The following is a 17,523-nucleotide window of genomic DNA, read 5'->3' as shown; positions in this document are numbered from 1 at the left end:
TTTTAACACTTGAACATCCGCAGAGTAACACTTTATATACTCAATGTTCTTGTGTTTATCAGCAGCTCTTAGAATATAAATAAAAGCACAGTAAGATCCGTCAACAGCAGCAGCAGCTAACCTGCCTGATGATGGTTTCCAATTAGCTACAGGGAGGTATTTTCTATGTGAAAAGGTAACAGATAATAAAAAAGGACAGAGCGATTCAATGACAGGTGGAAGTGTCACTTTAATGGCATTGATTTCTATACAGTGAGGTGTGTGATGCAAGAGGTAAAGAAGATTACAAAGCAGATGAGGAGTGACGATCCCAGAAGAAGGCGATTCACATTAATCATTATAGAAGTGTCGCTGCCGCCCGGGATGACCCGGCCCCGGCTCGGACAGTCCTGGATCTCACGCTCCGGAGGTGGCAGCAGCTTTACAGTAACACGTTTTTTCATTGATGCCGTCGTTTCACAGAATGCAGCCGTGGTCCGTCCGATCACGACCGAGCAGAAAACTTTCATAATAGTCCACAATTACTACTCAATTTCTCACAAAAGTCCCATTCAGTATGGGTCTGTCCAGGAACATGACTAGAAGCTGATCCGCGGCCTTCTCCAGCTCCAGCACTGTGATGTTATTCACCTGCGAGGAGCTCAGAATACTGCCTGGCACATAAAGGGTTACTTGTGGCCCTCGTTCGGGCCAGTACCGTCCCAGATTGAAGCCGTTTATCCACACCTGACCCTGGAGAAGAAATACAACAAATGCTATATTACATTACATGTTCTGTATTATACTCCAGAGCTGCACTCACTATTCTGCTGGTGCAGTCACTGTGTATATACATTACTGATCCTGTACTATACTCCAGAGCTGCACTCACTATTCTGCTGGTGCAGTCACTGTGTATATACATTACTGATCCTGTACTATACTCCAGAGCTGCACTCACTATTCTGCTGGTGCAGTCACTGTGTACATACATAACTGATCCTGAGTTAGCTCCTGAATTATACTCCACAGCTGCACTCACTATTCTGCTGGTGCAGTCACTGTGTACATTACATTGCTTATCCTGTACTGATCCTGAGTTACCTCCTCTATTATACTCCAGAGCTGCACTCACTATTCTGCTGGTGCAGTCACTGTGTACATACATTACATTACTGATCCTGAGTTACCTCCTGTATTATATTCCACAGCTGCACTCACTATTCTGCTGGTGCAGTCACTGTGTACATTCATTACTGATCCTGAGTTACCTCCTGTATTATACTCCAGAGCTGCACTCACTATTCTGCTGGTCCAGCCACTGTGTACATTTACTGATCCTAAGTTACCTCCTGTATTATTCTCCAGAGCTGCACTCACTATTCTGCTGGTGCAGTTACTGGATACAACAATGACAAAAGGATCCGATTGCCTGCAGCAGCAGAAGATTGTGCTGATCTTGTTGGAGGCAGTGCCCTGTCCACATATAATAGTGAGGACAGTTACATGGAGGGAGCAGGGTCCCAGCAGCACAGAGTATTTCAGGGCAGGATTGTGCGGTGACCTTTTCCTGCCCGTTTCTCACCTTTGTCCATTTGGGCAGTTTCAGGTAGGTGTCTCCGATGTCGGTGACGGTTAAGGTCCCGCTGTAGATGGCCGGCCCCGTCCTGCTCTCGGTCTGCGCTGTCTTCCGCATGTGGTCGGCCATGATGTGCGGCCACCCTTGGGAAATTGGGCCGTCGATATTTAGGGGATACAGCACCCAGTTCTGCAGCAGCTCTCCCCCCAGCGTCAGGTTTCCTATCAGCCCCTGTGGAGTGAGGTCAGATATATAACACCCCGGGTATCACTATGCGGTGATTTTCTCGCTTTGTCACCGTCTTTACCTTGAAGTCTTTGAGATCGCTGCCGTAATTTATCCTTCCCATATTTTCAACTAACACGTCCAGCCATTGTCCCTCCTTCCCCGTCACATTTACGTCCTTTACGCCGTCCCTTTCCAGCACGCCGAAAAAGTGCTGCAAAATAAACAGTAAATGGTAAACAAACAGCGGTGTCATATCTCTGCACACGAGAGGAGGCTGAAAGTGAAGCAGCAAGGTGTGAACTCGGCCTCAGTCTGCAGCGTAACCGGCCGGCTCTGCCCCGAGAGATGAGGTCCGGGGAGAAGGATCTGGTGACCCGAATCACAAAGCCACTGGGCTATCACTGCACCCCGGACTCCCGAGCCCATCATTCACTGTAGAACACTGCAATCCACCTAGTCATAAGAAGGCACACTGTCTGCTCACTGAGGGACCAGATTACAGCTGCCTATTGAAGTCTATGGAAAGACGGGAGGAGCAAAGTGAAACACAGACAGAGACACACACCATGCTGCTGCTTCCTAGTGAGTGTATTATCTCACAATACTGGAGAACTCACAACTACACTGCTGTATAATTTCCTGCATTCTTCTGCTTTGTAGTAAGTGTTTTTCTCATTCTTAGAGCTGGATTCACAGTTACACCACTCAGTACTGCTGTATAATGTCCTCCATTCTGCTGCTTTCTATTGTTCATGTCATTCTTCAGGCTAGATTCACAGCTACACTGCTCAGTACGGCTGTATAATGTCCTCCATGCTGCTGCTTTCTAGTGTTTCTTACCCCAGACCTGGATTCACAGCTACACTGCTGTATAATGTCCTCCATTCTGCTGCTTTCTATTGTTCATATCATTCTTCGGGCTAAATTCACAGCTACTATGCTCAGTACGGCTGTATAATGTCCTCCGTGCTGCTGCTTTCGAGTATTTATAGGATTCAGAAATGGGTTTACAGCTACACTGCTCAGTACTCCTGTATAAGGTCTCCATGCTGCTTTCTATTGTTCATGTCATTGTTCGGGCTAGATTAAGAGCCATCATGCTCAGTATGGCTGTATAATGTCCTCCATGTTGCTACTTTCTATTGTTTATATGATTCGGAGCTGGATTATCAGCTACACCGCTCAGTACTGCTGTATAATGTCCTCCATGCTGCTGCTTTCTAGTGTTTCTCACCCCAGAGCTGGATTCACAGCTACACTGCTGTATAATGTCCTCCATGCTGCTGCTTTCTAGTGTTTCTCACCCCAGAGCTGGATTCACAGCTACACTGCTGTATAATGTCCTCCATGCTGCTGCTTTCTAGTGTTTCTCACCCCAGAGCTGGATTCACAGCTACACTGCTGTATAATGTCCTCCATGCTGCTGCTTTCTAGTGTTTCTCACCCCAGAGCTGGATTCACAGCTACACTGCTGTATAATGTCCTCCATGCTGCTGCTTTCTAGTGTTTCTCACCCCAGAGCTGGATTCACAGCTACACTGCTGTATAATGTCCTCCATGCTGCTGCTTTCTAGTGTTTCTCACCCCAGAGCTGGATTCACAGCTACACTGCTGTATAATGTCCTCCATGCTGCTGCTTTCTAGTGTTTCTCACCCCAGAGCTGGATTCACAGCTACACTGCTGTATAATGTCCTCCATGCTGCTGCTTTCTAGTGTTTCTCACTCCAGAGCTGGATTCACAGCTACACTGCTCAGCACTGCTATATAATGCCCTCCATGCTGTGGCTTCTGAACATGCGCTCCACAGACACAGGAGCGCAGGAATAAGGGACAGTGCAGATAATTGCACATCAGGAGTGATGTAGACATCTCTTACCCCACCAACTGACACATAACCCCGGTCATGGACTCCATTTGCTACTGATGACAGAGGAGTCTGGTCAGGGACATCCCCGGTCAGACCGGTCCGGTACAGCATGAATCCAAAATACTGATGAACGTAGAAAAAAAAATAAAAAATACCATCACAATCCTGATAAATGATGATAATGACTGATACATGACACGTATAGAAGTCACCTGCTTCACATCCTCAAAGGTGATTGGGTACTGAGTGACGAAAGGGTCCGAGGGTGACAGAAAATCCAACAGATCCACGAGATCTCCAACCTGAACCGGAAGACGACATCGGTCATCTCATGTAGCTGTGTGCGGCCATACTGTGCCAGACGTATTGCACGTACTCACCTTTCTGAGTGTGACGAAACCGTATGCAAACTTTTGAGTTGGAGGCGGAACAGGTCCTATCGGCACCGGCTGGAACTAAAGAGGAAAAAAAAAAAATAAAAAATTAAAACTTTATATTGGAATTAAAAACCACAGTCGAGGCCTGTGATCCGGATGTACGAGGTTTACACGTCAGCCCCATACACATGAAGCAAGCAGACACTTCTTATAAATGTGGGAGCAGTTTTTGGAAGAAAGCAGATAGATTTTTTTCATTATTCCTGGACAATCCCTATAAGACACTTTACGGTGGCTCAGTGGTTAGCACTGCAGTCTTGCGGTGGCTCAGTGGTTAGCACTGCAGTCTTGCGGTGGCTCACTGGTTAGCACTGCAGTCTTGCGGTGGCTCAGTGGTTAGCACTGCAGTCTTGCGGTGGCTCACTGGTTAGCACTGCAGTCTTGCAGCGCTGGGGTCCTGGGTTCTAATCCCACCAAGCACACCATCTGCAAGGAGTTTGTATGTTCTCCCCGTGTTTGCGTGGGTTTCCTCCGGGTTCTCCGGTTTCCTCCCACACTCCAAAGACATACAGATAGGGACTTTAGATTGTGAGCCCCAATGGGGACAGTGTTGCCAATGTATGTAAAGCGCTGCGGAATTAATAGCGCTATATAAATGAATAAATATTACTTAACGGTATAAATGTCTTATTTGTTGCCATCAGGCCATAAAAAACCTGAAGCTGCACAGAGATATTAAAGGGATTTTCTGGTTTTATGTAACAAAAAAATTATAATAATAATAATAATAATAATAATATTATTATTAATAATACTACTAATGAGCTATTAGCAGTTGTATTGGAGAATCTCGCTGAATCCAGCAGCCTCCACGTGTCTCACAGCTTCTATATCTGCTACAATGATCTACAGCCTTTACCTTACTAATCACTGAACGGATCGCCAATAATTTATCCGTAGGGTCCCCGGCCTCGGTAAGAGGAGCATCGTAGTCGTAGCTGGTGGTGATCGGCTTATACACCTTAGAAAAATCAGCCCCTACAGATAGAAAACAATTACAATTAGTACTCATCAGAAACGTGCACACAATGGGCCCAATAACAGGAATTATCATTAGTGATGAGCAATCACTACCATGCTCGTGTGCTAGTGCCCGCTCATCACTAGTTACCAGTACTGAGCACCCGAGCATGGTAGTGCCCACTCATCACTAGTTACCAGTACTGAGCACCCGAGCATGGTAGTGCCCGCTCATCACTAGTTACCAGTACTGAGCACCCGAGCATGGTAGTGCCCGCTCATCACTAGTTACCAGTACTGAGCACCCGAGCATGGTAGTGCCCGCTCATCACTAGTTACCAGTACTGAGCACCCGAGCATGGTAGTGCCCGCTCATCACTAGTTACCAGTACTGAGCACCCGAGCATGGTAGTGCCCGCTCATCACTAGTTACCAGTACTGAGCACCCGAGCATGGTAGTGCCCGCTCATCACTAGTTACCAGTACTGAGCACCCGAGCATGGTAGTGCCCGCTCATCACTAGTTACCAGTACTGAGCACCTGAGCATGGTAGTGCCCGCTCATCACTAGTTACCAGTACTGAGCACCTGAGCATGGTAGTGCCCGCTCATCACTAGTTACGAGTACTGAGCACCTGAGCATGGTAGTGCCCGCTCATCACTAGTTACCAGTACTGAGCACCTGAGAATGGTAGTGCCCGCTCATCACTAGTTACCAGTACTGAGCACCCGAGCATGGTAGTGCCCGCTCATCACTAGTTACCAGTACTGAGCACCTGAGAATGGTAGTGCCCGCTCATCACTAGTTACCAGTACTGAGCACCCGAGCATGGTAGTGCCCGCTCATCACTAGTTACCAGTACTGAGCACCCGAGCATGGTAGTGCCCGCTCATCACTAGTTACCAGTACTGAGCACCTGAGCATCGTAGTGCCCGCTCATCACTAGTTACCAGTACTGAGCACCTGAGCATGGTAGTGCCCGCTCATCACTAGTTACCAGTACTGAGCACCCGAGCATGGTAGTGCCCGCTCATCACTAGTTACCAGTACTGAGCACCCGAGCATGGTAGTGCCCGCTCATCACTAGTTCTGAGTACCGAACACCCGAGCATGGTAGTGCCCGCTCATCACTAGTTACCAGTACTGAGCACCTGAGCATGGTAGTGCCCGCTCATCACTAGTTACCAGTACTGAGCACCCGAGCATGGTAGTGCCCGCTCATCACTAGTTACCAGTACTGAGCACCCGAGCATGGTAGTGCCCGCTCATCACTAGTTACCAGTACTGAGCACCCGAGCATGGTAGTGCCCGCTCATCACTAGTTACCAGTACTGAGCACCTGAGCATGGTAGTGCCCGCTCATCACTAGTTACCAGTACTGAGCACCCGAGCAGGGTAGTGCCCGCTCATCACTAGTTACCAGTACTGAGCACCTGAGCATGGTAGTGCCCGCTCATCACTAGTTACCAGTACTGAGCACCCGAGCATGTAGTCACAGTTTCCCGCATACAGGGCTGCAGAGAACCCGTACTGAGCCCTGTGCACTGTTGACCGTACCTGTAATAGGTATGTGATCAAAAGTGGACCACAGAGTGATGGATAAAGGCGCTCGGTTGGATGGATCACATTTTCCATCATGTGGACGGCCGGGTGAATCACTTACCAGGATGCCCAATAAGAGGAAGTCGAGTCATCGGGGGCAGAGTGATGGGTGACGTTCTGGGGTCACGAGGATGTTATTCATGCCACCAGCTTAAACATTGTACAGACCCAGTACCCCCTTCATGGCCACAATGGCCGTGCCTCAGATAATGGCCGGTCAGGAATGGTGCAAGGTGCATGAGCACGAGTTCAAGGTGAAGACTTGTTTTTCCAGCAGATGATCAATCAGGATGAGATTTAGTGAATCTAGAGACCAGTCTGATCCACGGAGGCCAGACTTATGGAGGTTACCCAGCTCCAGCCAGAGCCACGCGCTGTCACATCAGAAGGGAGCGGTGCCGATAACGTTAAGACCCCGCACACTCGATACCCGCCGTCCATGCTCTGGGTCTCGGCAAGTGTGTGGCGTCGTAACGTTATCAGAAACAGAAGTGAGCGGCTCTGCGTGACGCCGGATCGCATAGGACGCGTCATAGACCTTGTGGAGTCCATGTCTCCAGGGCGCACAGCACATTCAGTAGCACAAGGGGGAATATGTCATATCAGGTTGGCCGCGTTACGATCATAGTTGCAGCATTTAGGGAATAGCAATAAGTCAGATCACATTTTCATCTCTTACCGTTCCAGTAGCCAAAGTTGGTGCCGCCCTCAAACATGTACCTGAAAGAGACCACCAGGGGGCAGCAGTGAGTGATATCAGTGACCGATATCCAGTCCCCGGATCGTGCTCTACACCCCCCCTTACATGTTCACGCTGGCGCCGCTCTCCAGGATGGCCTGCAGACCCCGGCTCACAGTGTCCGAGGGGGTCACCGCGTGCTTCTCCCCCCAATAATCCAGCCAGCCCGTGTAATACTCAGAGTTCACCTGCGGCAGAGGCTCCGATTAGTACAGACAAGAACAAGGACAGTCCCCAAATAAGACCCACAGTGGAGCCAGCAAGACCTCCCCCCATTATAATTATATATATATATATATATATATGCGCTGATCTCTGACGAGCGTGCATGTGTTCAGGACGGGAGGAGGGAAACGAGCTGCTGCCAGACTCTTCGGGCCGTGCGTTATCTCCTATGGATGATGGGTGTAATTCAATGTCCCTACATTTTGTTGGTTTCAGGGGAAAGAGTCGGGGGACCCTCATACACATTACATGTCCTAAGAGCCCACCAAAATAGAGGGGTGTGCAGAGGGTCATCTAGTGTGTATCATTACATTATAAGTGGGAGCTCGGGGGTCCGTATACAGCTGGACCCTATGTATCTGCCGTGGTCACATGTCCCTGATACGACCAATGATATCTATTATCCTGCCGTACAGTCCGTTATCACTGCACCATATAGAAGTGACGACATTACCAGGGGTCCTCGGGGCTGATATCTGCGCATCGCTTCAAAGGCTTTGGTGACATTATCCACTGAAAGACAAAAACCCATACGCAATAAATTAATCTCCATCCACTGTATATGCAATAAATCCAACACTCGGAGGTCACAGGGGTGGTGCCATCTCAGGAGGTTATGGTGTACCCATGTAAATGTCCAACCGGCAGGACAAGTATCAATCTCTGGAATTGGACCCCATCTGGCGCCGGCGAGGATGGAGAGGAGTCGTCCAGTGGGAATTCTGATAAAAGGGAATTTGGAAAAAGGGGTAAGGGCGACCATCACAGAGGACCGAGGTCCAGAGATGGGTTCAGGTCCCAGACACCCCCCATATATCAGATGGTCAACATGCTAAATGTCTCCATAGGCTGCTATGCACCCAGCAATGTGCCAAAAGGAGTCCTCTTGGCAGCCCCCTGCATTGATGGGCCTTTTTTTTTTTTTTTTTTTTAATTGTCTAGAGTTACAATGTATCAATCCAGGTAATATGTAACTATCCGGACAGGAGAGAGTGCACGGCGATGTGCAGAACACAGAGGATGGGCTGGATACAAATTGTAACAAACCCTCAGCTGTGAAGAATTAAGGGGCCATATTTGGTCAACAAAGCTTTTCCCGATTCCCCATACATATACATGCTCAGGCCGAGCGTGCACGAGTTATCCGTGCAGCGAGGATGCGGTGAGAGACCTCCAGGACAATTTGACATGTTAATATTTCATGTGCCCAACTTTTCTGGCAGGAGAGAAAGGAGATACCACCGTAACAAAACTGGCCTCTTCCCTCCAAAAAGCGGCAGTATGGCCATCATTCATCCAATATGTGCGGTTTTGTACGAGTTTTAGACTCTGGATGAAAATATATTTTCTCGTTCACTGACAGCAAACAGAGATCTTGAAAATGTGAGAAAAGGAAAGGCATAGCTGCTGATTTTAGGATTATTAAAAGGGAGTGTCCATGATTAGATAGGGCATCAGTATCAGATTGGTGGAGGGTCAGACACCTGACGTCACATGTGATCAGCTGTGTGCGGCCCCGAGACACCCGGACATACAGAGTCAGGACGGCTCCATAAACCGAGTGCTGCAGCTCCATTCACTTCAATAGGGACGGAGCTGCAGTACAGAGAACGACCACTACATGCTGCATGGCGCTGTGCTGTTCTGGATACTGTTCACATTCAGCAGCTGCAGACCACTGATTATGGGGGAGCAGGGTGTAAGACCCCCATCTGATATGGAGGACATCCCCCATGTTTAGGTCATCAATATCCCAGCTCTGGACGACCCTTTTATAAAATAAAAAAAAAAAAAATAAATAAATAAATAAAAAAAAAAAAAAAAAAAAAACACAGGATCACGATAATAAACTTCAGGTACCGAAATACAGTACAGCCCCGAGTGTGGGGTCTCCCGTCATATGGGGGGGTACTGTTACCTTCAGGTACAGAGTCCTAGAGCTATGGAGCATTGATCTGTGCAGTCCCCACCCCAAAAAAGGAGGCAGAGCGAAGAAGAAACTGAGACACCTAGAAGTAATATTGATCACTGACCGGGGCCGAAGTCCACCGTGGTGTAGAGATCCTGCAGGGTGCCGCACTTCAGAAAGTAATCAGCGTTCCCATCCGTGGTGAAGAGCACAACGTCGTCTCCCAGGAACAGGCGGAACACGGCGTGGAGGTGGCGCATGTACCCGAAATCACAGGCCGCGAAGCTCCCGTACTCGTTCTCCACCTGCAGGATCACAAGAGCGTTAGGCAGATGCGACAGAAGCGCGAAACCTGCAGCGGAGGATCACGCAGGCTTAAAGGGTTAATTATTTTGGGGGCATTTTTGAAGGCTCTGTTCACATAGAAGTTTCTTTGAGCCGGTTAAAAAAAAAAAAAAAAAAAATTCAAGCAGGTTTTTCAAGTGCTTCAGTAAATGCCCCTTTTTTGGGAGAGTTTACCTTTTTTTTTTTTTTAAAGAGTTTACAAAGTTTTTGAAAGTTTTTTTCCTTTGTTGCAGCTGTTTACTGAGACACTGCCAAAGAGCAGATTCCACCAAAACAAGCAAAAAAAAAACAAACAAAAAAAAAAACACACCACAACTAAAATGCACCTTGTCTTCTTATTTATTTTTTACAAAAGGCGTCCTTTAAAAATCTGAAGCAGGGAAAAAAAAAAAAAACAAAACTGAATTTATGAGCAACAAATTAGATTTCCCATAGAAATTAACAGAAAAGGTTTTCCAAGCATTTTTTAAGCATTTCTTGGAGAGGATTTGCTCCAACCATAAAACCCCTCTTTGTGAACACAACCTAAAGGCCCTGTCACACACAGAGATAAATCTGCGGCAGATCTGTGGTTGCAGTGAAATTGTGGACAATCAGTGGCAGGTTTGTGGCTGTGTACAAATGGAACAAATGTCCATGATTTCACTGCAACCACAGATCTGCCAAAGATTTATCTCTGTGTGTGACGGGGCCTTAAGACTCTGCCAGAAATTTGCGCACCATCATTGTTTTATTTTTTGAATTGGAGGACGACATAAGGGAGGTTATTAGATCCCAATGTCCTCCATCTGACGGCACAAGAGGCTCCGCAAGCACTAGTGCGGCCTCTAATGGCTCCACAAGTGACTACAATTTCACAAGAAAGAAAAAAGAAAAAAAAAAATGTAGAAGTGTCGTAAAGGAATTTGGCAATGAAATGTAAGAGGTGGCGTGGACAACAAAGCTTAGAATTTAAAGGGGAAAAAAATAAAATTAACATACATTATAATAAAAAAATAAATTATATATTAAAAATGCTCATTTTTAAATTTTTCCATCAACCATAGCCATATAAAATGTAATGAAAGATGCTGATTGCTGCTTTTTAATTGCATTGTTTTTTGACTGGCATCTATAAAATAAAAAAAATGGCATTTCATTTTTGGTTCCCTTTACAGCATTAACTATAAGGGAATTTTAATTATTTTATCACTTTTTTATTTTGATAGATTGGACTTTGATGGACATTGATGGACATAGGAATAGAAGATATGTCTGGATTTTTATTCAAAAATGGGAGGGTTAGAATTTTTTTTTTAATTTTTCTTATTTATTTTTTAAAAAATACAACATTAAATATATTCTTTATTAAACAATTGCCTCCTACAAAACTCTGGCTACACAAGAGTAAGGCCCTGTGCCCACACTGTGTATCTTAACGCGGATTTTAAGAAATCTGCATGTCCATTGTGAATCCAGCAAAGTCTATGAGAATTCTGAAGTGCTGTGCCCACGTTGAGTATTTTTCCCTTGCGTATTTGGTGCAGATTTCATTTTTTCTGCACCAAATCTGCACCAAATACGGAAGGGAAAAATAAGCAACGTGGGCACAGCACTTCAGAATTCTCAGACTTTGCTGGCTTCACAATGGACATGCAGATTTCTGAAAATCTGCGTCAAAATCCGCAGTGTGGGCACAGGGCCTTAAGGCTATGTGTCCACGGTAGAATGTACCTGCGGATTTTTCTGCATGAAAATCCGCGACTTTTGCGGCAAATCCGCACCCGCGGATTTGCCGCGGATTTTGATGCGGATTTTTTTTTTTTTCCCCATTCTATACCCAAATCCGCACCAAAATCCGCAACAAATAATTGACATGCTGCAGATTTTTCCGCATCAAAATCCGCGGCAAATCCGCAGCGGAAAAATCCGCAGCATGGACACAGCATTTCAAAATGCCATTGAAATGGCTTGGAAGTGCCGCTGCTGCAGATTTTCGGGAAATCCGCAGTAAATCCGCGGCAAAATCCGCGGCAAAATCCGCAGCGTGGGCACATAGCCTAAGAAGGCACCCTGCTGATATGGTAACACAATGGCCCCGCTTCCATCATGAAATGTCAAGAGGGTCTGATGGGAATTGGTATGTCAGCGTGCGATCGCTCCATCAGCAAAAATTATAAGAGGTATGAATATAATTTATAAAAAAAAAAAAAATAAAAAATAAAAAAAAAAAAATAAATGGTTGAATGGGAGCTGATCGCCTTTACCTGGACAGTGATTATATTTCCACCGTTGTTGTACAGACGTGGCCGTATCTTGGGGAGCAGGACGGAGAGCCACGAGTCCACAGCTTCCAGGTAGTCTGGAAACAGAAGGGGCTCATCAGTTATACTGAAGTCTCATGCACACAGGGCCTTATAGAGAGAAAACGTAAGAAATTGCGCACAATCCCAGCAACGCGTCCTCAGGCTGCATTCAGAGAGAGGGGCAGACGCAGCGCTGCAGCCAATCCTCTGCTGAACATAGAAAGAAAAGCTCAGATGTCTGAGGGAATTAAACGCCAGCAAGTTCCCCAAAAGTGGGTGGGACTTAGAGGAAAGGGGGTGTGGCCACGTCACTTTATTAACGGTACCCCAGAAAGTGTATGACATTATACTCCAGCCCAGAGATGGTGGAGACACTGTGTGCCTGCCCTAAGAATGTAAGAAGTCTGCCCCGTGGTGTTTTGGCGCAGTCTTATCCGTGGCCATCATGTTACAGACAGAGCAGATTGATGTAGAAGACATGATAACTATACTTTTTTTCTTTCGTGTAAACTTCTGCTCGTTTTTGGCTTTAGGAGTCCAGTGGGCGGAGCACAGTGACCGCTGTCAAGAAGCTCCTCCCACTGGACTCATTATACAGCAGTAAAAATAACAATAAGCAAACATCTCCCCCCAATTCTCCGCTTTTATACCGACCTGGATCGGAGGCACGCAGGCGGATATCCTTCTTGTTCAGCAGCCAGGCCGGGAGTCCGCCCTAATAGAAAAAACATCAGCAACCGCATGAAGCCGTAGAGATGACTGCCCCGAGTGACAATTATTGCTAAAGAAGAGGCTTCAGTGCTAGAATTATCCCCCCGGTCCCTGAAAGAGCTGATTGGAGGGGGACCTGAGCCGGTCCCATCCCCTTTAATAAAAGGGGATAAGAAATCTGAAATTAATGCGAGGCTCCGGCTGCTGCGCTCTCTCCCACCATGCTTTACACTGCAGCTCTGCTTGTTTATAACTGCTGCATGTAACAGCAGAAGGTCCGCGCAGTGACCTCATGTACAGTCAAACACAGAAAAGCACCTTTTATTTCAAAGCCATGGAAAGTCCCGACATTGAATTTATAGGAAGCAAAATCTAAGATATCATCTGGCTAAGTACGTCAACAAGAAGTCAGCGTCGCTTATTACAGGCATGTGCGAAAGTGTTGGCACCCTTGAAATTGCTCCAGAAAATGCAGTATTTCTCCCAGAAAATGATCGCAATTCGGCTCCTTACCATGTCCCACTCCGCACAGATATAAGGCCCCGGCCTCATGATCACCAGAAGCCCCAGCTCCATGGTCAGGTTCAGGAAATGTTCCAGATCGTGGTCCCCCCGGAAGTTAAACACCCCGGGCTGAGGCTCATGGAAGTTCCAGGGCACGTACCTAGAGAGCGACAGGTACACAGTAAAGCTGGGTTCACACTAAGCGACAGCGACAACGACGTCGCTGTTACGTCACCATTTTTGGTGACGTAACAGCGACCTTGTAAGTCGCTGTTATGATCGCTGCTTAGCTGTCAAAGACAGCAGAAGCAGCGATCATAACGTCGCTACATGTGCAGAGAGCAGGAGCCGGCACTAGCAGCAAGAGCGGCGGAGGCTGGTAACTAAGGTAAATATCGGGTAACCAGGGAAAGGTCTTCCCTTAGTTACCCGATGTTTACGCTGGTTACAGCTTTCCGCAGCTGCCAGACGCCGGCTCCTGCTCGCTGCTCGCTTCATTTTGTCGCTCTCTCGCTGTCACACACAGCGATATGTGCTTCACAGCGGGAGAGCGACGACCAAAAAATGAAGCTGGACATTCAGCAACGAGCGGCGACCTCACAGCAGGGGCCAGGTCGTTGCTGGATGTCACACACAGCGACAGCGACGGGACGTCGCTGCAACGTCACAGAAAATGGTGACGTAGCAGCGACGTCGTTGTCGTTGTCGCTGTGTGTGACACCAGCTTAACACAGCGGCTGATAACTGCGAAGACTGGGGCAATCGCATCTTACACATCACTGAGCCTCCAAACAGTTTTTGGATCTATGGAGGTCACCTGGAGTCACCCAGACTGCAACATTTAGGAAAACCTCTTACACTTGTACGGCGTTCAGCCCGGCCATGTACATCTTCAGCAGCCGGTCTCTCCAGTAGCTGGCGGGGATCCGGGAATAGTGGATGCTGCCCGAGACGTAGCGGAAACATCTCCCGTCCTTCAGGAAACAGTCCCTGCTGTAGTCAATGGTGAAGGACTGGTCTCCGCAGACCTGCAGGACACAGGAGAGGAGCGCAGAGGAGGTAACGGATCAGAACCGTGCAGGGTAAGGATATGGCCAATCAGTGTCAGATCACACCAACGCCGTGCCCCCCCCTCCACCTCCCCAACCTTCAGTATAGTCCCTGCCCCCCCTCCCGATACAGACCCTTCCAATATAGTCCAAGTTACCCCCCCCTCTTCCAATATAGTCTCAGTCAACCCCCCCCGATGCAGCCCCTGCTCCCCCCAGTTACACCCCTTCCAATATAGTCCCAGTTACCTCCTCCCCCCAGTGCAGCCCCCGCTCCCCCTGTTGCACCCCCCCAGGTTTAGCCCCTGTACCACTCTCTGCATAGTCCCCGCTCCCCCTCTGGTATAGCCTCCATACCCGTATTCGCCACATCCACCCCTCACGGTACCCTCCCTGTGCAGCCCCCAATATAGTCCTTGTCCCCCCCCAGTGCAGCCCCCGCTCCCCCTGTTGCACCCCCCCAGTGCAGCCCCTGCTCCCCCTGTTGCACCCCCCCCAGTGCAGCCCCTGCTCCCCCTGTTGCACCCCCCCCCCCAGTGCAGCCCCTGCTCCTCCATTGCACCCCCCCCAGTGCAGCCCCCGCTCCCCCTGTTGCACCCCCTCCCCCCAGTGCAGCCCCCGCTCCCCCTGTTGCACCCCCTCCCCCCAGTGCAGCCCCCACTGCCCCTGGTTTAGTGCCCATACCACTCTCTGTATAGACACTGCCCCCCCCCCACACTATATTCCCCGCTCCCCCATTGGTATAGCCCCCATACCCCTATTCGCCACATCCTCCCCTCACGATACATCCCCCTTGTGCAGCCCCCAATCTGCCCCCAGCATAGTCCCTGTCCCCCCTATTGCTCCCTGTTATCAGCCATTTCAGGCTAGACAGATATAGAAACACTACTAGATCACAAACAATTAAACCTTCCCCCGGCGGGTGCTGTACATTAACCCTACATGTGCTGGGCGTCGTGTCAGTGACTTTCCTGCGTGGTCCCGGGGGCGCTGACTCCTGACACACTGTGACGACCCCCGCGCTGTGAAGCTCCGGACAGTCTTTTTTTTTTTACTTTCTGTCTGGATGTAAAGTTCCCATTCACTGACAGCAGCAGAGATAGAGACAGGCGGAGACTGATACACAGGGATTACACAGGTGCAGAACTGTTCATACTCACCACCAGGGGGCACAGGGAGCCCCCCACCACCGCCAGCACCAGCCACAGCGCCCCCGCCATCACCGCTGCCGCCGCTCACTGATCGCTCATCGCCTTCCTCCTCCTGATACTTCACTGAACATCCTCATCATCACGTGATCACCGCCTCCGGCTGCAGCGTCCGCAGGGTCCTAGAGACCGAATGTATCAGAACTATTGTGTCTACAGCAACACTTCCTGATGGATAGATAGTAACAGCCGCCAGCACGGAAAGCGGCAGCTCATAGGCTGAAGGAGGTCACATGATCCTGACCAGTTAAAGGGAACCACCCAGCAGGATTTTGCTATATACGGTGCAGGCAGTGTCATGCTGGCACTATGATGCTGAGTGCAGGCATAGCTGTTATAGGAAGATCGGATGCTTAGTTGCTGAAATATCTTTAAAGGGAACCTGTCAGCAGAGATTTCACACTAAACCTAAAAGCTTCCCCCTCTGCAGCTCCTGGGCTGCATTCTGGAAAGGTTCCTGTTGTTATTGTGCCCCTTTTGAGACCTAAATAAATACTTTATAAAGTCTTACCTTTTTGTATGCAAATGTTTTTTTATGGTCATGGGGGCGGGCTGTCTTGCGTCCGTTATTCGCCCTCCTGCCGCTGTTCGCCGTCCCCCATTGCTCATTTCCATACATGAGGACGCCGCCCAGTGCTCCCGAGGTCTCGCGCATGCCCAGTGCCACTCTCGCGGGACATCACTGTGTAAAGCGTGACCGCTGGTGAGGTGATTGCGCAGGCGCGAGATTATGGGCGGCGCTGTGATTGTCATCAGCAGCGTCATCCAAGTACCCACCCATAATGTCATGCCTGCGCTTTTCCCACTGTCTCCACTGTTATGCGCAAGCACTGGCCATATGAACCCACGTCACCTATTACCGCAGGCGCGAGATTATGGGCGGGTACTTGGATGATGCTGCTGATGACAATCAAAGCGCCGCCCATAATCTCGCGCCTGCGCAATCACCTCACCAGCGGTCACGCTTTACACAGTGCTATCCCGCGATAGTGCCACTGGGCATGCATGAGACCTCGGGAGCACTGGGCGGCGTCCTCATGTATGGAAATGAGCAATAGGGGACGGCGTAAAGCGGCAGGAGGCGAATAACGGACGCAAGACAGCCCGCCCCCGTGACCATAAAAAACATTTGCATACAAAAAGGTAAGACTTTATAAAGTATTTATTTAGGTCTCAAAGGGGGCACAATAACAACAGGAACCTTTCTAGAATGCAGCCCAGGAGCTGCAGAAGGGGAATCTTTTAGGTTTATTGCGAAATTTCTGCTGACAGGTTCCCTTTAATCAAAGTTGCAGAACTGCCCTGCACTTTGATTAACGGGTGCGTCAGGAGCGGGCCTTTGTGGGTCGGGTTGTCTGTGTATATTCCTGCTCATTGTCATACAGACACATAAAAACTAATTTACACAATTATAAACACACTAAGACAAGGCGATCCAGACCCCTGATAGGGCCACAGACCACCCCACACGGCCCATAAAGGAATAGACTCACATCATGAGCATCAGCATCATAGCTGTCACTCATCATGCTGTGGCCATATAGGAACATCAGCCTCCACTTACTGCCATGTAAGCCATCAGACACGGTGGTACGTGTAGGGAGTTGCCTCCATATGATCAGCAGAGCTGGAAAGGCTGGAAGGCACCAGTAGCATGGAATATGCTGCAATGCACCTTGTACAATGGCAGAACTGGTTATGTATAAAGGCCTCTATGAGCAGAAGAGTTAGGTATGCAAACAGGCACCTTGGAAAAGCAGAGTTGAGCTGAGCATGTAGACAGGCACCTTGGAACAGCAGAGCTGAGTATGAGGACAAGCATAAAATTGACATGGGGCTGTCAGAGATTGACAGTGGCATTTAAATGGTTAAGTGACCCCTGCAGTTACAGCACC

The 17,523-nt window shown here is 48.6% G+C and overlaps 1 protein-coding gene across 1 annotated transcript; it reads right to left on the bottom strand.

Moving 5' to 3' along the window:
* Positions 1-209: 209 nt before the first annotated feature.
* Positions 210-15,812, bottom strand: GLB1L (galactosidase beta 1 like). Its single transcript, XM_075317114.1, has 16 exons — positions 15,581-15,812; positions 14,230-14,399; positions 13,381-13,531; positions 12,811-12,871; positions 12,118-12,212; positions 9,651-9,831; positions 8,072-8,130; positions 7,459-7,580; positions 7,333-7,373; positions 4,951-5,069; positions 4,035-4,109; positions 3,867-3,956; positions 3,664-3,777; positions 1,866-1,997; positions 1,565-1,789; positions 210-732 (listed from the first exon to the last, which is right to left on the bottom strand). The coding sequence occupies exons 1-16, from the start codon at positions 15,638-15,640 to the stop codon at positions 529-531; spliced, it is 1,899 nt and encodes a 632-aa protein (XP_075173229.1). The 5' UTR covers positions 15,641-15,812; the 3' UTR covers positions 210-528.
* Between the last annotated feature and the right edge of the window lie 1,711 nt (positions 15,813-17,523).

Source organism: Anomaloglossus baeobatrachus, chromosome 7, assembly GCF_048569485.1.
Source record: "Anomaloglossus baeobatrachus isolate aAnoBae1 chromosome 7, aAnoBae1.hap1, whole genome shotgun sequence".
Lineage (NCBI taxonomy): Eukaryota > Metazoa > Chordata > Amphibia > Anura > Aromobatidae > Anomaloglossus > Anomaloglossus baeobatrachus.
The sequence above is the reverse complement of the archived record's forward strand: the minus strand, read 5'-3'. Positions and strand labels throughout refer to the sequence as shown.